The sequence below is a fragment of the Salvelinus fontinalis genome, chromosome 4 (genome assembly GCF_029448725.1).
Source record: "Salvelinus fontinalis isolate EN_2023a chromosome 4, ASM2944872v1, whole genome shotgun sequence".
Lineage (NCBI taxonomy): Eukaryota > Metazoa > Chordata > Actinopteri > Salmoniformes > Salmonidae > Salvelinus > Salvelinus fontinalis.
Window position 1 is genome coordinate 35,903,970 of NC_074668.1, and position 24,813 is coordinate 35,928,782.

At 39.8% G+C, this 24,813-nt stretch overlaps 1 protein-coding gene across 2 annotated transcripts in view; it reads left to right on the forward strand.

Annotated features, from left to right (window-relative positions):
* Nucleotides 1-818: 818 nt before the first annotated feature.
* The window catches only part of si:ch211-225b11.1 (uncharacterized protein LOC561694 homolog), a 63,167-nt gene continuing 39,172 nt past the window's right edge, over nucleotides 819-24,813 (forward strand). The window contains exons 1-2 of one of the 2 annotated variants that reach the window (XM_055919920.1): nucleotides 819-1,629; nucleotides 5,796-5,930. In XM_055919920.1, the coding sequence (XP_055775895.1) occupies nucleotides 1,389-1,629; nucleotides 5,796-5,930 (376 nt within the window). In that variant the 5' untranslated portion in view covers nucleotides 819-1,388. The remainder of the gene's footprint in view (nucleotides 1,630-5,795; nucleotides 5,931-24,813) is intronic. The other variant, XM_055919918.1, reaches the window with a different exon arrangement.

Genomic DNA, 24,813 nt, shown 5'->3' on the forward strand with positions numbered 1-24,813 from the left:
GATTTGAGTGTTTACACAGGCAGCCCAATTCGGATATTTTTTTTTCACTAATTGGTCTTTTGACCAAACACATGCAATCTTTTCAAGTCTGCGCTTTTCATAGCTGATCTGATTTATTAAAAGACCAATTAGTGAAAAAAATGGGTCTGCCTGTGTGAACGCAGCCTTTAAAACAGGGACGTCAGACATCGCACCAATGGTTTATATATACACTTGATGATTTATAAGGGGCACTGTTTTGAAGCCCCCGCGCCTCCATCTTGGCACTCCCTCACTATCGTAAAACACATTTTGGAGCTATAGAAATGCATTTATTAATGTCTCAATTCGTTTCTGCCACGTTTATTATATAAAAGACCCCTTAATGCAACTTTTAAATTATATAATGTGAGCTAAACATACAAACAAAACCTGAAAAAATATATTAAAAAACATTTTCCCTAAAGTATAATTATTAGAGACTACTAATGTTACGGTCGTCTCCACTACAACAAAATAAAAATAGAATGTAATTTTGTAAATACATGTGACACTTAATTGAAATACTGTGGAATGTCATTCATTCTTAAGGAGGACTGTGCCTACAGGGTAGAGCCAATATGGCCGACCGGTGGCTCCAGAGCCTGTCAATGGCCAATACATAGCATCAGCAATCCAGGGATTATATACATAATTGCATCACACTCGACTCAGACCAAATCTTAACTTTAACCACACTGCTAACCTTATGCCTAACCCTAACCTTAAATTAAGACCATTTTTGTGTTTATTAATTTTGACTGCCAATTTGTAGTTTGTGGCTGTGGTAACTAGTGGAAACGCACAACAAGGGCTTCGCTAGGAAACTACGGCACGTAGGGGCGGGTTCCCGATTTTTTTTTATGACGGTACATAAGCAGGTAGAATGACATTTTTTAGGTCAATGTTTCGGTGGGTTCATTGAGATATAATAAGAACGGGTAGGTTACCGGGAGTTTAGTGCATATTATCCTGCATGTGAATTGATGGTAAATCGGGGCATTAGTTGTGATATGTCAGGCAGTCGTCGAATGAGGTGTCATCTGATGCCTACAGTAAGATAGCGCACGTTGTAGGCTAAAGCTAGTATACCAATATAATTGTGTTTCATAAGGGAATTGAGTTGTCCAGATTGTCTGTAGCCTATTTGGTTTAGACATTTTAGTCGTGCGGCTATTATATATTTCCTGCTATAGGCTTTGTTCATAATATTCAGTATTATCCTACTGATTTATTCTGTTATAAAGATTCTCGTCACATTTAGCCTATTGATTAAGCTTAACATTCGACTGTTATCTGTTAGTAAGTGGCATAATAGCCCATAACTTAATTGAAATTGTTGGTGAGAGTTAAGACTATTACACTTTACAATGGGAGTGGGGTCCGAAAAGACATCATCCACCACCAAGGCGGTCTTCAAAGAGGAGACTGCTATTGCTTTGAAAGCACCCTTAAACGTAGATGCTATGTTATCAAAGAAAGTGGGGCACGCGACAGCAGAAAGAGCCACCTGGGGTTGCCGCATTGAGTTCGTCCTCGCGTCAGTGGGGTACGCGGTGGGACTTGGGAACGTGTGGCGCTTTCCATACCTCTGCTACAGGAGCGGTGGAGGTAAGCATGTATATGTGGAAGTATAAATCCAGAAAGATTTTTCGGTTTGTTTAATTTAGAAATTAGTTTAATTACTGAGCACAGTCACATGAAGTTTGCAATCCTGTTTGTTGCAATTTTTTTATTGCAACATACACATGATCAGTGCAGTGAAATGTGTTGTTTTACGGTGTCAGCCATAGTAGTATAGAACCCCTGGAGCAAATTACGGTTAAGTGCCTTGCTCAAGGGCACATCAACAGACTTTTCACTTTGTAGTCTCGGGTATTCAAACTGGCGACCTTCGGTTACTGGACCAACATTCTAACTGCTAGTCTACCTGGCAACAGGTATGAGCAATCTGTGATGTAGCCTACATAAACTTTACTTGTGGTGTATTTGCCTTTTGGTTGAACAATAGCCTTACTAATTTAAAAAGGAGAGGCCTTTTCACTATGCAATAACAAGGTTGCTTTCAGAATAAAGATAATGTATTAATTTTTTTCGGATGTTTGTTTCTTGAAGATGTATGACATTTTGCTTACTTGCTGATTTTAATCTTTCTTGCATGCCTTTTATAGAATATAGGATTGAGCCAAATGCTGCCATATGGATTCTGTTTTTAATAAAATGTTGAAACTTGGATCTCAGGGATTCTATCTGCCCCAACCTCTGAAATACACCGCAAAGGAAGACTTTCAGGTTGAGATTAAGGTCAAGATGATATTAATATAAACTGGACTTCTTGAAGGAGCCAGGAGACACACGACTATTTTTGCTGGGACTGTCTTGGAGTGGTCTAAGTGGGGAGGGGAAAACTGAAAACGAGCTGTTATTGGCAGAGGTTTGGAACTCTTGTTTGTATTGTTCTATTAACGAACTATCACCAGGCAGGCAAAAACTCTATCCCAAACTCTATCTTTTCGAACAGATCTTACACTAAAATTATATGATCATTTTCACAGTATTATTCAAACCACATAGGTGGAAATATATATATATATATTTTTGTATTTATTTTATTTAACCTTTTTTTAACTAGGCAAGTCTAACGAGGAAATACAACAGAACACAATCATCAGTGTCTGTTGTTTGGGAAGGTCTGATGTTTTGCTAAGTCACACATGCCTAGATCTCAGCTGTGCCAGATGTAAGCCAAGGCAATGCAAAGTAATGATGATGATGCAACAGTAAAGGACCAGTGCAGTCAAAAACGTGATTTTTCTATGATATATATATATATATATATGTCAAAAACGTGATTTTTCTATGATATATATATATATATATATATATATATATATATATATATATATATATATATATATATATATATCATAGAAAAATCACGTTTTTGGTTCAATTCAATTGAAATTGTTTTTGGTTCAATTCAATTGAAATTGAAATCCTTTACTGTACCTATGCAAAGTCATACCTTTGCTGTACCTAAAGGTACAGTAAAGGATTTCAATTTCAATTGAATTGAACCAAAAACAATTTCAATTGAATTGAACCAAAAACGTGATTTTTCTATGATATGTATATATATATATCATAGAAAAATCACGTTTTTGACTGCACTGGTCCTTTACTGTTGCATCATCATCATGACTTTGCATTGCCTTGGCTTACATCTGGCACAGCTGAGATCTAGGCATGTGTGACTTGGCAAAACATCAGACCTTCCCAAACAACAGACACTGATGATTGTGTTCTGTTGTATTTCCTCGTTAGACTTGCCTAGTTAAAAAATGGTTAAATAAAATAAATACAAATAGTTTACTTCTTCTCCTGCTTTGCCACGGACCTCACTGTATAACAGAAATGTGCTACCTTGACAGATACCATCACACTGGTTTGCTCAGGCACTTAGAAGGCACTAAATTAATCTGGCATTCATTCACATCCCTGGTTTATGTAGCAGACATAAATTGGATTTATAATCTCGTGGGGGAATTGCCTCTTGGTCTAATGGTCAAGATGTATGTTTCTCCTGTGAGGAACCAGGGTTCAGATCCTGTCTGTGACAACTACAATAAGGGGTCTGTATCTCATTCCCTCACCCGAGAGCTTAAAACAAGTATAAGGACATTTCTAGTTGTAGTTTAGGGAATTAAGACTGTCTGTCTTGTTTTTATTACAGTAAGACATACCATGTGTTGCCTATTCATCCTCCTTGGTGTTAAGCTATCTGTCATGGTAATTACCATATATGACCGTTTCCTAGGCTAGCAGTCCAGACCTCTATCCAGTTACTGAGATAGGGTGGATCTGCTCTGTAAACGGAGATGCTGTATTAGTGGTAGTAGTAGACAATAGTTGATGGTGCACTGCCTGGGTCGAGTTTCAATTGAATTGAACCAACATTGAGAGTTCATTGTTTCTTGTATTTGAGTGCTAGCAAAGCAACTTCTCTAAACCCATGATCACTACTGGGTAGGGCTGGGAATTGCCAGGGACCTCACGATACGACATTATCACAGTATTTAGGTGCAGGTATGATTTATGTATTGCGATTTTCACGATTCTATATGTATTGAGAATTGATGTTCCAAACATATTGCTCACTATATGTCTGCTGCAGAAAAGACAAGAGAGCATGAGCTCTGTCATGGAAATAAGTGCTCAAAACATGTTGGCCTACTTTTTAAAAAGAAAATGGAGAACAAGCTATAGGATGAAAAATACCAGAGTTTTGGCACATGTATAGCAGACTAGCGCCAGCTAACGCTCCCTACAGTAGCAAAAACAAAAATCCGTAATTGCTGTCAAATATCAATGTAATATCATCCCAAAATGATATTGCAATATGTAACTATATCGATTTCCCCTCCCCCTCCCCACACCAGTGCCATGGATCTGGGTGGGGGGGGGGGGGGGGGGGGGGGGGGGGGCTTGGGCCTCAGGCCGTGAAAAATTCAAAATTCAACTGATTGAAAGTATAAGGGGATATCAGTGAGAAATGGCGTGGTCAAGGCTACGACGGTGCCAGTGCAATGAGTGGAGCTTACTCAGGTGTTCAAAAGCGCATATCACGGGCCTCCTTTGCTCTGACATGCACTGCCAACTGTGGCACCTTATATAAACCGATGCCTTTCCAAATCATGTCCAATCAATTGAATTTACCACAGGTAGATTCCAAGTTGTAGAAATATCTCAAGGATGATCAATGGAAACAGGATGTACCTGAGCTCAATTTCGAGACTCATAGCAAAATACTTAAATAAGGTAAATAAGGTATTTGTTTTTATTTTTGTATAAATTTGCAAAAATGTCTAAACCTGTTTTCACTTTGTCATTATGGGGTACTGTGTGTAGATTGAGGGGGGGGGGGGGATTATTGAATACATTTTAGAATAAGGCTGTAAGGTAACAAAATGTGGAAAAAGAGAATGGGTCTTAATATTTTCCAAAGCCGCTGTATCTTAGCACGCATCATTCAAGACTAAGTTTAAGTTGTGTGCAGCGCAATGGACCTACAGGCCGTAGTGAAAACATTTGCACACAAAAAAGGAGGACTTCAGGAGACCGTGGAGTCTCTCTTGTTGGATTTGATTTCATTTCATTTACCTTGAATATTGCAGCCCATTTGTGTAGGCTATAAGCCAGACAAAATCCGCTGAGCTCAACAATAAATAATGGCTGAATTTATCCTCACTTTTTTTCTCTCATTGTTTGGCTATGTGTTTCATGTGGCATTTAAAAAAAGTGTATAAATAGCAGCCAAATACAGTATATAGCTATAGATTGTACACTGCAGAATGAAACAATCCCCACTAAGCTAGTGATTTGAGGGTGGACTGAGTGTATTATTTGGCATTAATAGACTGGTTTCACAACAACTTTCTATCCAAGCTGGGAGGTAGCGTGAGGACGGCTCATGTCATGCAGGTTCAAGTAGCCTATACAGGACAGTTGTATATTAAAATAAAAATATATATTGGTAGTTGATTAGTATGTTGCATCAAACATTTATTTTACAATCAGCAATGTTTGAATTTCCAACATACGTTATTGCCACCAGCCAGCAAATTGTGACACTGTATAGCTTTGTGAAATGTTAGACTTAACAAACTCCGACCTTGCGGGGGTCCAGAGAAACTGCAAATAAAACAAAACATTTATTGTTTATCTTGAACACTTCTTGTGTTACTAATCTATTTGGCTCCATATCTCCCTTCGTTTAGGTGCCTTTCTCATTCCTTACTTTCTGATGCTGTTTCTGTGTGGCATCCCCCTTCTCTTCATGGAGTTTGCTATTGGGCAGTACACCCGTCTGGGACCGGTGCATGCTCTAGCCACAATCTGCCCCTTGTTCAAAGGTGAGTGATATCCACAGGCCTATGGTTCCCAAGACCTCACACATGTTTAACCTTTATCCACCATTTTCTGTTGGTTTTAGTCAACCTGGAAGAGTCCAGCAAAGAGACAATGATATTTGAATGAGCGCATATGTACAGTAGGCCTACTTGGCACAGGTAAAGGGATTAACATGTGGAGGTTCAGGTTGCTCCTTTGTTCAAAAGGGGAAGGGTTTAATAAACTGTTATCAGGTTCCGGTGTTACTCGACAATGTCATATGACTCAAAATTGGCTTTAAACAATAGTCTACATCTTTGTTGACATGTTATCAATTATTTAGACATTACACATGAATAGCCTATTGGGTTTATACTAGGTGTTCACAGAATAAAATAATAATAGAAAGATTTATGCAATTAACTGCCACTCATAAGTATTTACACTATACCACCCATGCAATAATTTTGCACCATTACTTTCACCCTTAAGTGTTCTTCACTAATTAACCTTTTTTTCGAAAACAAGGTACACCCTGTTGTTTAGCTCTAATTTAAGCTAGAGACTCCTACGTTAGAGACGTTAGAGACTCCTGCCCATGTGCTACAAGTTATAAAAGGAATGGCCTTTGTACAAACAGTCCTTTATAAATAAGATGTTTCTTAAAAGCTGTGCATGTTCACAGCTTTTTTTCCATTTTTTTTTTTTATCTGTCACATGTTCAGTTTCATACCTACTGTTCATGGGTAACACTTCATGTGTTATACATAAGCTTTCCAGTACACATAGTGTCTGATGGATTATTTTTAAATGAACTATTTCCAAATATCATTATTAGTATGGACAAAGCCTAAATCATTGTTGTAACTTGTTATGGACGTTTATCACACATCATAATGTTATACATTTTCTTTTGTGTTAACGTTGATCTGAAAGGCTTATTGATGCCACTAGAAATTAAACGTTACCAATAATGTACATAGTATTATGTAACAGACCCATCCTTATAGACCAACTAAGGAGAAATGTGATGAATTGTATCAAGTAATTCTTTAAAGTTTCAGTTTATTTTGGTTAGATGGGTTTGCACCTGTTATTTTCTGAAGTGAATAAAATCATATTCCTTCTTAACCTCATGTTCAATGTTTTATGTTTCAGGCCCCTCTGAAAAGAACAGGTGCCAATGTGAAGTAATACAGAGTAAAATCCACATTTGTGAGATTTTTTTTATCCGTGACAATTAACTGTTGGCCAGTCTTCTTTCCATCTAGTTAAATAGTACACTGACATGATGTTTGCCCCATTTTGGCTTCACCTCACAGTGAAAGGAGTGATCCTACAATGTGGGCCTAATTAGTTCAAAAGGAAACCTGTCGTGTGAGTGTACTTATGCCCAGTCTGGTTTGGTATTATAAAGTGATGTGCTGATAAACAGGAATCCAAGTGCACAGGTTAAAAACATAGACTTAACCTTCCCACTGGGCACAAACTGCCCAAACGTATAGTGTCAACGTATAGTGATGTGGAAAATACATTGGATTTGAAAAAAGTAATCAACTGTTTTGAGGGTGACATTTTAACCACTGGATTATGTCATCATGGTAATCAAGTTTCTACAAAGACAAACCTTGTATAAAATATGTTGAATCTGTACCTTAAAACAATGTACTGGATAATTGATTTGTCTACAGCTACCCTCTGGTCTCCTATCAAGGGTTTTAACCAAGCAATGTGCTATTTTGACAATGACTGTTGTGAAATCTCCACATAAAAACTAAATAGATTCACAGTCATTCCAAGGAGTAGGTCTAACAGAGCAAATGAATCATCAATGATGCCATTTAGGCCTATATAACCTTTGCAAAGTCATCTACATCTATTGTTTGAATTCAACCCAGTATTCAACAAACAAAAGGCCTAGCGAAATGTAATGATATTTAGGGCTCAATTCAATCTAAATATCAGGTATCACTGAAGCGTTACAGATTTCCCAATTTGAAATTTCCAATGGAGCCTACTTACAGTGCCTTCAGAAAGTAACATTCACTGTCTTCTTGGTTAGCAACTCCAGTGTAGATTTGGCCTTGTATTTTGGGTTTCCAGTGTCTGGTGGAAAGCAGACGGAACCAGGTATTTGGTTTCTTTTTTTATCCTGAAAAATTATTACAAGCATGCCCATAACGTGATGCAGCCACCACTATGCTTGAAAATATGGAGAGTGGTCCTCAGTAATGTGTTGTATTGGATTTGCCCCCAAACATAACACTTTGTATTCAGGACAAAAAGTAAATTGCCTTGCCACATTTTTTGCAGTATTACATTATTGCCTTGTTGCAAACAGGATGCTTGTTTTGGAATATTTTTATTCTGTACAGGAGTACCTACAATGTTGATCCATCCTCAGTTTTCTCCCTCATGGTGAAATCCCTGAGCGGTTTCCTTCCTCTTCGGCAATTGAGTTAGGAAGGATGCCTGTATCTTTTGTAGTGACTGGGTGTATTGATACGCCATCCAAAGTGTAATGAATAACTTCACCATCCTCAAAGGGATATTCAATGTCTGCTTTTTTTAAATATATTTTTTTACCCATCTACCAATAGGTGCCCTTCTCTGCAAGGCATTGGATAACCTCTGTGGTCTTTGTGATTGAATCAGTTTTTGACATTCACTGCTTGACTGAGGGATCTTACAATTATCTGTATGTATGAGGTACAGAGATGAGGTAGTCATTAAAAAATCATGTTAAACACTATTGCACACAGAGTGAGTCCATACAACTTATTACGTGACTTGTTAAGCACATTTTTACTCCTGAACTTTAGGCTTGTCATAATAAAGGGATTGAAAATGTATTGACTCAGGACATTTCAGCTTTAATTTTTAATTAATTTGTATACATTTTGAAAAACATTTCTACTTTGACATTATGAGGTATTGTATGTAGGCCAGTGACCCAAAAAATCAAAATGTAATCAATTTTAAATTCAGGCTGTAACTCATCAAAATGTGGAAAAAGAAAAGTGGTGTGAATACTTCCTGAAGGCTCTGAATGCAGCATTTACTGTGAATGTGGTCTCCGCTAACAAGGGAACATAGCCTTTAAATTCCGATCAACTGAAGTTCAGCATTACAGCGTGATGTTGCGTTGATGTCAACACAACCAAATATCAACATTTGAAGGAGATCCCACCCAGGGATGTACTGTAACTACGCCTTGGATAGTTCCATCTGTGCCACTGACAGTCTGCCATAATCCAATTTATAAATTATTAATTTGCAGAAAAAATTGAATTAATGTCTCCATCTCAACCAAACATCTATGTTAAAGAATGTAAAGTGCATTTAAAATTTGATTTGATTTAGTCCTATTCTTTAACTTAGATTTTTGGTTGAGATGGAGACGTGAATCCAACATATCAGTTATTAATTTGTAGACTAACTGGAATTAAAGCCAGACTATAAGTCAGTGGAACTATCCAAGCAGAAAATAAATCTCCTTCAAATGTTGATATTTGGTTGCGTTGACGACCAAACCCAATTCAATATCACTTTTAAAATACAATAAATAGCCCATATCAAGTTAACAAATTATATGTTAGATTCACGTCTCCAACTCAACCAAAAATACAAGTTAAAGAATGGGATTAAGCCAGTTAAGAATGGGATTAAGACTCCGTTAATATTTGGTTGCGTTGTCAACCAAACACAGTTCAATATTACATTTGTAATACAGTAAATACCCTAAAGTTAATCTTAATGTAACATTCAACCTTTTAAAATTAGTAACACATCCATGGCCACATTTTGAGTTTACTGTAACTGTATACATTTCTTCTTATGTAATCATATAAAACATGCATGTTCAAGATAGCATGCGTAAGTCTGGGGAGATGGTTGCACCATATACTATTAATGTAGACCAGTGATAACACAATCTGTTATATAAATAAACAAAATATCTTACGTTGTATTCTCATTTTAACCTTATGCTTTTAAGTGGTTGAAAGCGCATTGATAGGCAGTTGGGTGACAACTAAACCAAACATCTGACATTGTCAGAGTTGAAAAGAAAAAGCCACATCTCAGACTGGCCAATAAAAATAAAATATTAAAATGGGCAAAAGAACACAGACACTGGACAGAGGAACTCTGTGGACAAAAAATGAGCTTTTCTTTCAAAAACATGGACTTTTCTGTGACCCCAACTTTTGAACGGTAGTGTAGGTTGCAATCTCATTGATCAACGTCTCAACCAAATATTACCCAATTATCCACTTTGAAATGACATATTGTGCCCAGTGGATTGTCCTTAAATTCATGTTAAGAAGTTGGGATGTAAGTTAATGTTTGCGATATCAACAGTACATTTTATGGCATTGGCATCAGTATCATCAATTATTAGAACAATGTCAATAGAAGTAACACCAATGCAGTGGTTTTCTTCGAGGGGTAAGTTGTTTAAACATGTTGCACAAAGCACCAGTTTGCTCTTTAGGGTGACAATGTACAAACAAATAAGACCAACCTCAAATTGTTTCAGATTAATAAACACAAAGTTTATTAATAGTGAATAATAATTTAGCACAACATTTTCAGGTTATACTGTAGTTCCACTTCACTTTGAACTATTTGTCATGATATACATTTCATGGTGCAATTCATTAGAATTGTTCATGCAAGTTTGTGGCAAATGACATTTTTCTGTTACCTTGACACATCCACGCTATGTTATCCAACCTAATCGCTGAATGTGTATTAACATTATTTTATTATATTATTATTTTATGAGCTGACAAACTGTTATTAATGGTAATTACAGGTGCCATGTTTTCCATATTTCTTACACTTGCTTCATGGCAGATAATTGAAGTGAAGTGTTTGTATATGTTCATAGTAGTTATAGTAGGTTGGCTTCTGTCAAACTATCTTTCACATCTCGTTGATTGATTCATTGAATAGGGGGATGGGACTTCCGCCATGATTTGAGGGGGCCGTGTCCAGTTGTAATTAAATGAGAAGCAAGTGGTTTCACCCATGATTTGGGAGGTTGGTAATTAGGTTTTGTTATGTTTAATTAAGACTCTATAATTAGGTTTGTGTGGGTGTTGTCTGTGATTTAATGTCTGTTTATATCATCTGACGTAATGTTAGGTAGAACTTGACCCGGGAGTCGTGATTTATGACTCCAGATGTCAAATCTTGGATTAGGGACTGATTTCTATAGAAGGATGTTTGTACTCACAAAAAGATAGTTACACATATTAACATATGTAACATTTAAAATATTATTACATTTGTAAGATAATTGAAGATCTCTTGCCCATATGAATATAATTCTATCCACTGACGCTGCAGACAACAATTTTCAAGAAGTTACATTGGTGATGGAAAATGTCTGATGTTCAAAGATCTACATCATCACACGGGATACATTAGATCACCCGCATAAGCCTTTGCGAGGGTTAAATCTGCATAAGCATTGTTGATTCGCTGTTACCTTAAGACAAGACAGTGTAACGGTCCTGACCTGTTTTATGTTGTTTTTTGTATGTGTTTAGGTCAGGGCATGTGTTTTGGGTGGGCAGTCTATGTTATCTGTTTCTATGTTGGTTTTGGTTGCCTGGTATGGCTCTTAATTAGAGGCAGGTGTTTTGCGTTCTCCTCTAATTAAGAGTCATATTTAGGTAGGGTGTTCGCACTGTTTGTTGGTGGGTGATTCTGTAAGGGCTGTCGCTCTCCTCATCCTCGGACGAGGAGAGGAGAGAAGGATCATCAGACCAAAATGCAGCATTAGGGAAATAAGCCATCTTTTATTTGAAACGACGGCAACACGAAAACACAAAACACTTTCAAAAATACAAAACAAGAAAACGACGTAGACGAAACCTGAACATAAACTTACATAACTAAACGTAACACTTACGGACAGGAAACAGACTACATCGAAACGAAACGAACAACTGAACAGTCCCGTATGGTGCAAGACATAACACAGATACGGAAAACAATCACCCACAAACAAACAGTGAGAACACCCTACCTAAATATGACTCTTAATTAGAGGAGAACGCAAAACACCTGCCTCTAATTAAGAGCCATACCAGGCAACCAAAACCAACATAGAAACAGATAACATAGACTGCCCACCCAAAACACATGCCCTGACCTAAACACATACAAAAAACAACATAAAACAGGTCAGGACCGTTACAGACAGGCCCTCTCCCCCTCTGTAAATAAGGGGTGGTGTGTCTTGACTTGTAGCCTGGTTGTGAGTCTGTGTGGTAGATGTAAATAGGGAGAAATGGGGTGACAGGTGAAAGTGGATATTGTCTGATAGTACCAATTTGATAACCTCAAAGTCTGGTTTCACAGAATTGATTGATGTACTACGATCATATTACATTTCAAATATTATTCGATCAGATTTTTAAGATGACAAAGGATCTCTCACACACAATTATATCCACTGATGTAGCATACATCCATTTTCTAGAATTATGGTTTACATTTTTACATCCCATACACTAATACTAGTAGATCGGGGGGGTAGATCAGCTTTAATTTTGCAGATTGTGGCTTCTATCAATTCAATTGTCTGCATAATTCACAAGCCCCTGTATGTGTGTGTGTGTATATGTGTATGTATATATATATATATATACACACTTAGGTTGGCGTCATTAACTCGTTTTTCAACCACTCCACAAATTTCTTGTTCACAAACTATAGTTTTGGTCGGTTAGGACTTTGGTTAGACAAACTATAGTTTTGGTCGTTTATCTACTTTGTGCATGACACGTAATTTTTCCAACAATTGTTTGCAGACAGATTATTTCACTTATAACTCACTGTATCACAATTCCAGTGGGTCAGACGTTTACATACACTAAATTGATTGTGCCTTTAAACGGCTTGGAAAATTCCGTAAAATGATGTCATGGCTTTAGAAGCTTCTGATAGGCTAATTTACATAATTTGAGTCAATTGGAGGTGTACCTGTGGATGTATTTCAAGGCCTACCTTCAAACTCAGTGCCTCTTTGCTTGACATCATGGGAAAATCAAAAGAAATCAGCCAAGACCTCAGAATTTTTTTTGTAGACCTCAACATGTCTGGTTCATCCTTGGGAGCAATTTCCAAACACCTGAAGGTACCACATTCATCTGTACAAACAATAGGACGCAAGTATAAACACCATGGGACCACGCAGCCATCATACCGCTCAAGAAAAATACGCATTCTGTCTCCTAGAGATGAACGTACTTTGGTGCGAAAAGTGCAAATCAATCCCAGAACAACAGCAAAGGACATTGTGAAGTTGCTGGAGGAAACGGGTACAAAGGTATCTATATCCACAGTAAAACGAGTCCTATATCGACATAACCTGAAAGGCCCCTCGGCAAGGAAGAAGCCACTGCTCCAAAACCGCCATAAAAAAAGCCAGATTACAATTTGCAACTGCACATGGAGACAAAGATCATACTATTTGGAGAAATGTCCTCCGGTCTGATGAAACTAAAATAGAACTGTTTGGCCATAATGACCATCGTTATGTTTGGAGGAAAAAAGGAGAGGCTTGCAAGCCGAAGAACACCATTCCAACCGTGAAGCATGGGGGTGGCAGCATCATGTTGTGGGGGTGCTTTGCTGCAGTAGGGACTGGTGCACTTCACAAAATAGATGGCATCAAGAGGCAGGAAGTTAAAGCTTGGTCGCAAATGGGTCTTCCAAATGGACAATGACCCCAAGCATACTTCCAAAGTTGTGGCAAAATGGCTTAAGGACAACAAAATCAAGGTATTGGAGTGGCCATCACAGAGCCCTGACCTCAATCCCATAGAAAATGTGTGGGCAGAACTGAAAAAAGCGTGTGCAAGCAAGAAGGCCTACAAACCTGACTCAGTTACACCAGCGCTGTCAGGAGGAATAGGCCAAAATTCACCCAACTTATTGTGGGAAGCTTGTGGAAGGCTACCCAAAATGTTTGACCCAAGTCAAACAATTTAAAGGCAGTACTCTCAATTAGTATTTGGTAGCATTTAAACTTCTGACCCACTGGGAGTGTGATGAAAGAAATAAAAGCTGAAATAAATAATTCTCTCTCCTATTATTCTGACATTTCACATTCTTAAAATAAAGTGGTGAACCTAACTGACCTAAGACAGGGAATTTTTACTAGGATTAAATATCAGGAATTGTGAAACACTTTAGCCAAATACATTTAAACTCAGTTTATGTAAACTTCCGACTTCAACTATATAAATTATATATATATATATATATATATATAATTGATATATATATATATATATATATTATTTTTTAAATAGCTAACATTTCGATAGCCATAATAAATAGGTTTGCTGACAGTGGACAACCTTGTTTTTCTCCACTAGACAGTTGTTAATACTTTCTGAGAAGCAGCCATTATTTACTATTTTACAACTAGGGTGACTATACATAACTTTAACCCATTGTATAAGAGATTGTCCAGGCCCTTTATATATAAATTCCAGTCGTACTTTATCAAAGGCCTTTTCAAGGTTGGCTATGAATACCAGACCTGGTTTCTCAAATGTGTTCTATTGTTTCTAGTACTTGTCTTATATTATCTCCAATGTATCGTCCATGTTAAAAGCTGTCTGCCTAGGATAAATCGTATCCGACAATACCTTTTTTAATTCAATGCGCTATGCATTTTGATCGGATTTTGGCATCAGAACAAGTGTAAGGGGTCTCCAGTTTTTTACCATTTTTATTGGAGTAGTAATAACATCTTAATAATGGTAGTTTGAGTACAATGAAAAATATTTGTTATGCCTCAACTGGTATACCATCAAGCCCTGGAGTTTTCCCTGACTATAAGTCTTTAATTGCATCTAGAAGTTCATCCTCTGTAATTAGGCCTTCACATGAGTCACTTAGTTAGTTAAGTCCAATATATGTTCTAACACCGTATCCAAACCGTCCACGCACCATTGTGCCCAAATAGATTTTTGTCCCCCCTCACCAAACACGATCACGGCACGCAGGTAGAAATATCAAAACAAACTCTGAACCAATTGTTATTTTGGGGAAGGGTCAAAAAGCATTAAACATTTATGGCAATTTAGTTAGCTAGCTTGCAGTTGCTAGCTAATTTGTCCTATTTAGCTAGCATGCTGTTTCTAGATAATTTGTTCTGGGATATAAACGTTGAGTTGTTATTTTACCTGAAATGCACAAGGTCCTCTACTCTGACAATTAATCCACACATAAAACGGTCAACCGAATCGTTTCAAGTCATCTCCTCCTTCCAGTCTTTTTCTTCTTTGGACTTTATATGGCGATTGGCATCTAACTTTCCTAGTTACCACGACGACCGACCGAACTCAGTTCATCTTTCAATCACCCACGTGGGTATAACCAATGAGGAGATGGCACGTTGGTATCTGCTTCTATAAACCAATGAGGAGATGGGAGAGGCAGGACTTGCACCGCGTTCAGTGTCACAAATAGAACTGACTTCTACTTAAGTGCTTGGCAACGCAGACGCTCGTTGGCGCGTGCGAGCAGTGTTGGTGCAATAATTTAATAACATGTAACACGCGATGTGAGCGGTGTGGTCAGCATGTTAAGGTAAGCTTTAGTGTAGCTTAACTTCTTCCAGCGTGAAGTACAGTACCAGTCAAAAGTTTGGACACACCTACTCATTCAAGGGTTTTTCTTTATTTTTACTATTTTCTTCATTGTAGACTAATAGTGAAGACATCAAAACTATGAAATAATACACATGGAATCATGTAGTAACCAAAAAAAGTGTTAAGGATCTCAAATATAAAATATATTTTGATTTGCTTCAAAGTAGCCACCCTTTGCCTTGATGACAGCTTTGCACACTCTTGGAATTCTCAGGTTCACGAGGAAGGATTTTCCAACCGTCTTGAAGGAGTTCCCACATATGCTGAGCACTTGTTGGCTGCTTTTCCTTCACTCTGCGGTCCAACTCATCCCAAACCATGACAATTGGGTTGAGGTCGAGTGATCGTGGAGGCCAGGTCATCTGATGCATCACTCCATCACTCTCCTTCTTGGTCAAAAAGCCTTTACACAGCCAGGAGTTGTGTTGGGTCATTGTCCTGTTGAAAAACAAATGATAGTCCCACTAAGTGCAAACCAGATGGGATGGCGTATTGCTGCAGAATGCTGTGGTAGCTGCCACACCCTGAGCAGTTTCACCTGTCTTCTGTTTGTCTCCACCCCCCTCTAGGTGTCGCCCATTTCCCAAATTATCCCTTGTGCATTTATACCTGTGTTTTCTGTTTGTCTGTTGACAGTTCGTCTTTTCTCGTCAAGCCTACCAGCAGTTTTTTTCCCCGTACTCCTGTTTCTTGTTAGTTCCTGTTTTCTAGTTGTCCCAGTTTTTGACTATTCTGCCTGCCTTGACCCTGAGCCTGCCTGAGATGTGTCTGTTACATAAACTGAATAATTATTTTGGGCTGCAATTTATGAGGCTGATAACTTTAATGAACTTATCCTATGGGTCTTCCTTTCCTGTGACGGTCCTCATGAGAGCCAGTTTCATCATAGCGCTTGATGGTTTTTGCAACTGCACTTGAAAAACTTTCAAAGTTCTTGAAATTTTCCATATTGACTGACCTTCATGTCTTAAAGTTAAGATGGATTGTTGTTTCTCTTTGCTTATTTGAGCTGTTCTTGCCATAATATGGACTTTTTACCAAATAGGGCTATCTTCTGTATTCCACCCTTGACTTGTTACAACACAACTGATTGGCTTTAACGCATTAAGGAGGAAAGAAATTCCACAAATTAACTTAACAAGGCACACCTGTTCATTGAAATGCATTCCAGTTGACTACCTCATGAAGCTAGTTGAGAGAATGCCAAGAGTGTGCAAAGCTGTCATCAAGATTCTACTTTGAAGAATCTCAAATATAAAATATATTTTGATTTGTTTAACACATTTTCTTTGGTTACTACTTGATTCCATATGTGTTATTTCAAAGTTTTGATGTCCTCACTATTATTTTACAATGTAGAAAATAGTAAAAATAGAGAGAAAAACCTTGAATGAGTACGTGTGTCCAAACTTTTGACTGGTACTGTAATTGGTAGCTTGGTAAAATATTTGTTCAGAGTACTTTTCTCCTAACACTGACTATATACAGTATATAACATGACTATCTTACAGACCTTCTCAAAGGCTCTCAACTTAGCATACATTCCTAATTGTCTGTTGATGGGCCCCCAAATTGTATTCAAACTGGTTGGGTATATTTAAGCCCTAGAGCACTTGTTTTTTATTTATAATTATGGGGTATTGTAATTGACTTAACTAACTAACGTTAGATTGAAAAGTTGTTCACTACATCCAAACTACTTTGACAAATTATCACATCTAAGTCTGAAATGTCGTAGACTACAAATAGCAAGAACAGATCACACTGGAGTCCAGTGTAAATTTAGCAGCTCTGATGCCGAAAGAGAAAGGACATTCTTTCCCACTTCACACATTTTATTTTAGCGACAAATAAAATAGTGTATAGCTTCAGTAGTTATCTACACCGCTACGTGGGGGGAAAAGTCATTAACTACTGAAAACACTACCAAAATTTGAATTTAGTTTAACTACCACCAAGCTACTGCAAACTGCATTTAAATGACTAATATTAGTGTATGGGATGTAAGATAATCCTTAATTCATGAAAACAGATGTATGCAGCATCGGTGGATATAGTTGTGTGAGAGATCCTTTGTGATCTTAAATCTGATCTAATAATATTTTAAATGTAATATGTTAAATGTGTGTACACATACCCTTATATGCATTTTACCTTTTGAGGTTACGTCATTAATCAATTCTATGTGAACCCAGACTTTGAGGTTATCAAATTGGTACCATCCGACAATATCCACTTTAACATGTCACCCACTTTCTCCCCATTTACATCTACCACCCAGACTCACAACCAGGCTACAAGTCCAGACACACCACCCCTTAATTACAAAGGGGTCTAGAGAGGGCCTGTCTTATCGTAAGGTAACAGCGAATCAACAATGTTTATGCAGATTTAACCCTTGCAAAGGTTTCTCGGGGTGAGCTACTGTATCCCGTGAGTGAAAAGACCATTCAAAAAAGTACCCCAACCTCCCTTATACCAATTTCTCTCCAACTTTTCACCCTACCTCTGTTGGGATAAGTGGTGTATTCACTTGATGGTTAACAGGGAGCCCTGTAGGATTAAGACCTGTCAATTAATCACTGGCAGGACTGAGTTCCTAACATAAGCTTCACTGACGGCAATGTGAAAGATGTGATGGTCTTTGAATATCTGACATTTTCCATCACCAATGTAACTTCTTGAAAACTGTTGTCTGCAGCATCCGTGGATATAATTATATTCATATGTGCAAGAGATCTTCAATGATCTTACACATTCATTATAATAATATTTTACATGTTACATATGATAATATGTGTATCATAATCTTCTTGTGCAAATACCCTTCTATAAAAATCTGTCCCTAATCCCAGATTTGACATCTGTGGTCATAAATCACGACTTCCGGGTCAGGTTCTACCTGACATTATGCCATATGATATGAAAATACGTCAATCACAGACAACACCCAGACAAACCTAATTCACTCTAACTTATAGTCTTAATTAACATAACTTAACCTAATTACCAACCCCTTCCAAATCCGTCCCCCACAAACCGGATGTTTACAATGTTTGAAACCCCCTGGTTATCTCATTTCATTTACCTAATTTGATTACCTCTGGACATGCCCGCCTCATAAATAAAGGCGGAAGTCCTGCCTCCTCAGTCAACAAGGTTTGAAAGATAGTTTGTCAGAAGCCACCCTACAAAACTACTGTTCATCATGGTACATTTCTTTGAATTACAGAGATTCCCTAGGTTCTGATTCTGTGAAAGCACTCATTTGGCATTTTGCTGGACTGTGGTAGTAGGAACACACGTTATCCTGAGAACCGTCTGTGCTGCATGCTTGTTTAATCAATTATGTGTATTGTATTGAATAAAACATCTGTCACAAAACCAAATGATTTCAGATGCTGTGTTGATGGCTGAGACCTTGTACAATTTACATTGTAGTGCCTGAATTAGTTTCTCAAATTCTTTGGCCCATGCTTTCTGGAAGAGTTGTTTTGATCAAAATCTACTACAAAACAGTTGGGGCTACGTTTTTGAGTTGACACATGTTAAAATTACTAAAGGAGTGAAATGGTGTACATTCTGAACATATAAAAGTAGCAAATTCTAATCTTAATTTGGAATCAAATATGGGTGATTCAACATGTGTTCTTGATATTCACAGATTCACAACAAATTGTTTTTATCAGAAAAAAACCTGGCACATTTACTTTTGAAACATCAAATAAGCTTATAGGATCAGAGTCAGTGGCTCCCAACAAATCCCTTCAAAGTCCTCAGTGTTTTGAGAGAAGAGAGCACAGTATGTTCTATTTCTAGTGTCAACTGCAGGGTACTACTCTCCATCTAAGTTAAAGATTTCAAACTTTCTGCCTGGATCTCGTTTTGCAGTCCAGTAGGGACACTGTTAGATAATACAACTTTCACTATTTAGAGAGTTGAATATGTTTCAAATCATACTGAAGAATTCTGATTGGTTTAATCCAAATGCCTTTGAACACCAAATGGCCTCTGACTCTGGTAGTCTGGAAGATTGCACTATTTTTGTCCATAGAATGTGTGGATCTACAGAACACTAGCAGTCACCTAATGCTCCCTCAATGTACAAGGCCCAGCCATCAACAGCCATTGCTCATCTTGGGTTTGAATCAATAAGGTATTCTGTCACCTGTTCTAACTTAAGACTTTTCTCCATAGTTTTTATCTCCTCAAAGACAGAGATAGTCTACCCGGTCAAAACTTTTGGGTCCGTCCCTTGATTTATCGCTCATTTCAGCCTGGTAATGGCTCTGTGCTAAGCGAAGGCCAAAAGCAGGTAGTTCTTTCTGTATATATCTTTTTAATTTATATTACTATGCCACACATAGTAACTGTGATATTTCTGTCATCAGTTCTCCCAATCAATTCCCCACAAACCTCTCTGCTCAACCAACACAATTTTCACTCTGGACTAATGCCTACAGTATACTTACTCAGTAGTATATGAATGTATCATTGTAAAATCCTCTACCCCATTCCTCTCCTGACCCACCATTGTACCTTTATCTGTGGGTTGTATTTGTAATGTAATTTTGTAATTCCATAGAGTAATATACAATTTGTCACTTTTGTGGTTGAGCTTGGATACAGAATGCAGTATAATCCTGTTGACCCCTAATGTGATTCTTTTCCACATTCTATTCCACGTAGCCTTGTGGATTTTATCATACACCAAACTCATATTCTCACATTCTATACAACTACGTCTTTCCAGTTTCACAGCAGCTCAAACTGAGCTAACAGTTATTCCTTTGCTAAATGCTTTCCTATGTCTAAAAACCCTCTGGTTTGGGCACACATGTTGTATTTTATTTGTTAGACCAAGATTTCCTTTGTTTTATTTATACTTTGAGTGGCCTCACGTGTACTGTATGTTTTGACTGATTGTCTCCTTGGTATCCTGGTGTCCCTGAGATGTGTCTTGTAATTCCTCAGAGAGTTTGTCTAAGAAGGCCTACCCAAAATTTGATTGATAGTAATACATAGATGAATCTGAAGGTATAAATTCTTTGAGAATAAATTTGAGTTTTCCCAGAATAACGAGATAAAAACAAGTTCTTTATACATTCAAGATACTTTTGTGTATATAGTGTATGTGGACACCCCTTCAAATTAGTGGATTCGGCAATTTCAGCCACACCCGTTGCTGATAGATGTATACAATTGAGCACACATCCATGCAACCTCCATAGATTCCAAGAACACAGGATGAGATGTTACTATCCTTTGTGCAAGCACTTCCAAGAGTTCATGAACAGTGAGACTGGTGAAATTTGGGGAGCGCATCGTCAGTAGTGTACCTTTGGTTCCTAGGGTGTTTCGGCCTTTCACACTATACACCCTCCCCAAAGGCGGCCAGCGACAGGGTGATCAATCCTACCCTTGCGTCCCATTCCCAATTAATCATAGGAGTTGCCTTGTTGTTGATAGCCAACATCCCATGGGACTATGCATGGCAGGGGCGTCTTCCTCCCTGAGTCAAGCATTGTTGACCGCATACCTCCTGGCCCTCTCACTTCGGGGCCCAGCTGGGGTCTTTCCTCTTCATCCAGAGCCATTGACTGCTGCCTTCTGCCGCCTCTGATACAGCTTTGATTGCCGAACGCTGGCTCTGGCCCTTAATTCCCAGGTCTCTAAGCAGTCTAGTTGTAGATGTTGCCACAAAACCTCTGCAGCCCACCTCCACTGGTCGGACTTCTGTGTTCCAGCCATGATGCCGTGCTTCGGCAGCTAGATCGGCATAGCGCAGATGTTTCCGCTCATAAGCCTCATCTACTGAGTCCTCCCAGGGTACTGTGAGCTCAATGATGAAGACCTTCTTGAGCGAATGGGACCAGAGCACCATGTCAGGTCTTAGGGTGGTGGTTGCTATCTCCGGAGGAAACACAAGTTGCCGGCCAATGTCAGCTAGCATTTTCCAGTCGCGGGCCAAGCGCAGCTGGTCTCGCTCTAATGGTGTAGAGCCGCCCTTCGGTGGTTTAGCCCCTTCGCGGACAAAGGTCGTCCGTAAGGGTTGTGATGCTGCTGGGGGTGGTAGGGAGTTGGTGGCAGCTCGATTGTCCTCCAGGGCGGACGCAAGGTTTTTAAGGACTTGGTTGTGACGCCAAGTGTAGCGTCCTTGGGTGAGGCTTGTTTTACACCCTGTGAGAATGTGCCTGAGGTTGGCTGGCATGGAACAGAGGGCACAGTCCGGATCTTCACCATACCATTGGTGAAGATTAACTGGTGTTGGAAGGACGTCATATGTTGCTCTGATGGAAAAGCTCAACCGCCTCGCTTCCATGGCCCACAGATCCTTCCAGCTGATCTTCCTCTTCTCCACACTGTCCCATCGAGTCCACTGTCCCTGTTTGGCAAGAGAGACTGCCTTGGCCCACCTTGCAGCCTCCTCCTGATGGCGTACTTCCTGCACTACCATCTTCCGCCGCTCTGGTGCAGTGGCCTTACTCCAAGCAGTACGGCTAGTTAGCCCAAAGCCTCCTCTCCCTTGCTGAACATGACCCACAATGTCAGCATGTCTGAGGGCTGCTGTTGCCTCCTGGACTGCTTTTCCTGGCCTCCATTTGCGCCCAGTTGCCAAGGTCGGCGCGTTGTTGCTCACCACTGGGTCTCGAGATTCATTCAGTGTCATCTGGAGCCTGGTTTTTGCACACTTGAATTCCTCTGTTAGACTGGTGAGGGGCAGCTTGAGGACACCATCTCCATAGAGGCCTATGGTGGTAAGGCATCGTGGAACTCTGAGCCACTTCTTTAAGTAGCCTGTGACTCCTCTTTCCATCTTCTCCACTGTTGAGATTGGAACCTCATACACTGCTAGGGGCCACAACACCTGGGGTAGGAGACCAAACTGCAGACACCAGGCCTTTAACTTTCCAGGTAGCTGGGTGTTGTCGATGGACTGTAGGCTACTACTGATGTCTTTGCGCAGCTGTTGCACCCGGTCTTTATCCTTCAGGCTTGCATCATACCACCTTCCAAGGCTTTTTACCGGCTGCTCAGACACTGTTGGGATTTGGTCATCTCCGATGAAGAATTTCAGGTCAGAGAGTACTCCCTTCACAATCGAGATGCTGCGTGACTTGGATGGTTTAATCTTCATACGGGCCCAGCTGATGTTCTCCTCGAGTTTTCTGAGCAGTCTCCTGGTGCATGGGACAGTGGTGGTCAATGTTGTAATGTCGTCCATGTAGGCTCTGAGTGAAGGGAGTCGGAAACCAGAGTCGACTCGCTGTCCACCAGCAACCCATTTTGAGGATCTGATGATAACCTCCATTGCCATTATGAATGCCAATGGAGAAATGCTACATCCCGCCATTATACCTACATTCAGGCACTGCCATGAGGTGGTGAACTCTGAGGTGGTGAAGCAGAACTGCAGATCCTTGAAGTACGACTTCACCAGCGTTGTGATGGTGTCCGGTATGTGGAAAAATCTGAAGGCAGACCACAGGAGTTCATGGGGCACAGAGCCAAATGCATTGGCGAGGTTGAGGAAGACTACATGGAGGTCCCTTTTCTCCACCTTGGCCATTTGGATCTGGTGTCAGATCATGCTGGAGTGTTCCAAGCAGCCAGAGAACCCTGATATGCCTGCCTTCTGTACAGATGTATCGACGTACGCATTCCTTTGCAGGTACTCGGACATCCTCTGGGCAATGACCCTAAAGAAGATTTTACCCTCGACATTCAGTAAGGAGATTGGGCGGAATTGGCTGATGTTCACTGCATCCTTCTCCTTAGGGATCAGGACCCCACCTGCCCTACGCCACACTTTGGGTATTATCTTCTTCTGCCAAGCTGTTCTCATAAGCCTCCAGAGGACCCTCAGGACGTCTGGTGCGTTCTTATACACTTTGTACGGGACTCCATTTGGCCCCGGGGCTGATGCTGTTCTTGCCCGTCGAACTGTGTTTTCCACCTCTTTCCATGTCGGAGGGCTGGTCTCAATATGATGTTCCGGGGGTTCAATGGGTGGGATAGCTGATGGGATGGCCAGATGTTCATGTCGCTTTGAGTCAAAGTTTGTTGTTATCAGGTGCTCCTCTAGGTCTTTCTTTGTTGTTTTTAGAGCTCCACTTTTTTCCTTCGTGAAGAGACTTTTAAGGAACTTGAAGGGATCTTTATAGAATCGAGTTCTAGTTTGTTCTTTCTTCCTTCTGCGTTTCCGTAGGTTCTCTGCTCTACGGAGGGATGCCAACCGGGTTTTAATGTCAGCCTGAAGTGCCTCTATGCCCTTCTTTTCCACTTCCGAGGCCTTCTTCCACTGTTTCTTAAGCTGTCTCCTTTCTTGAACGAGGCGCTTGATTTCTTGTTGCCTCCTGGAAACTGGTGGGGTTGGAACCTTTCTCCCGCCTTTTGCCTCTTGCACTCCAAAGCTTTCTGCCCCGTACTCATAGATGATGTCCCCCATCCTCTCCAACTTCTTCTCCACTGTGCCTCGAAGTTTCTCGAGGGTCAAGGTAAGGTCAGTATTCACTGCTTCCCACAACTTCTTGTCACTGGCGCCAGGCCACTTCACATACGGTCTGTGCCCTGGTAGTCTCCTCTCGACTGCAGGTCTGGGAGGCTGGGTGAGTTCCACTCCTGTTGTTGGTTCCACCTCAGTTGTTACTTCGGTGCTTGAGTTTACGTCCTCCATGACAGTGGTACTGATGCACTGCAAACTATGGTTTGCGTCCAGTTGCTGTGCTTCATTCGACTGATTTGATCGCTTTCGCAGAAAGTGATCAATGCGAGGCCTCTGTCTCTCTTTACCCAAACACCCCTTCTCCCCCTGGTGGATCCTCAACCCATGGTGTGATGTAACTTTCCTCCAACCACAGACACATACCTGCATCTGTTTGTGGCCCGCTGTTGCAGCGGAACTCGTTTCCGGTCCAGTCGTTACCATGTTGTCAGCCAATAGACTAAAACATTGGCAGTAGAATGGCTTTACTAAAGAGCTCATTGACTTTCAACATGCACCGTCATATGATGTCACCTTTCCAACAAGTCAGTTCGTCAAATTTCTGCCCTGCTGCCTCTGCCCTGGTCAACTGTTAGTGCTGTTATTATGAAGTGGAAACGTCTAGAATCAACAACGGCTCAGCCACGAAGTTGTAGGCCACACAAGCTCACAGAATGGGACCGCCGAGTGCTGAGGCGTGTAAAAATTGTCTGTCCTTTCTTGCAACACTCACTACAG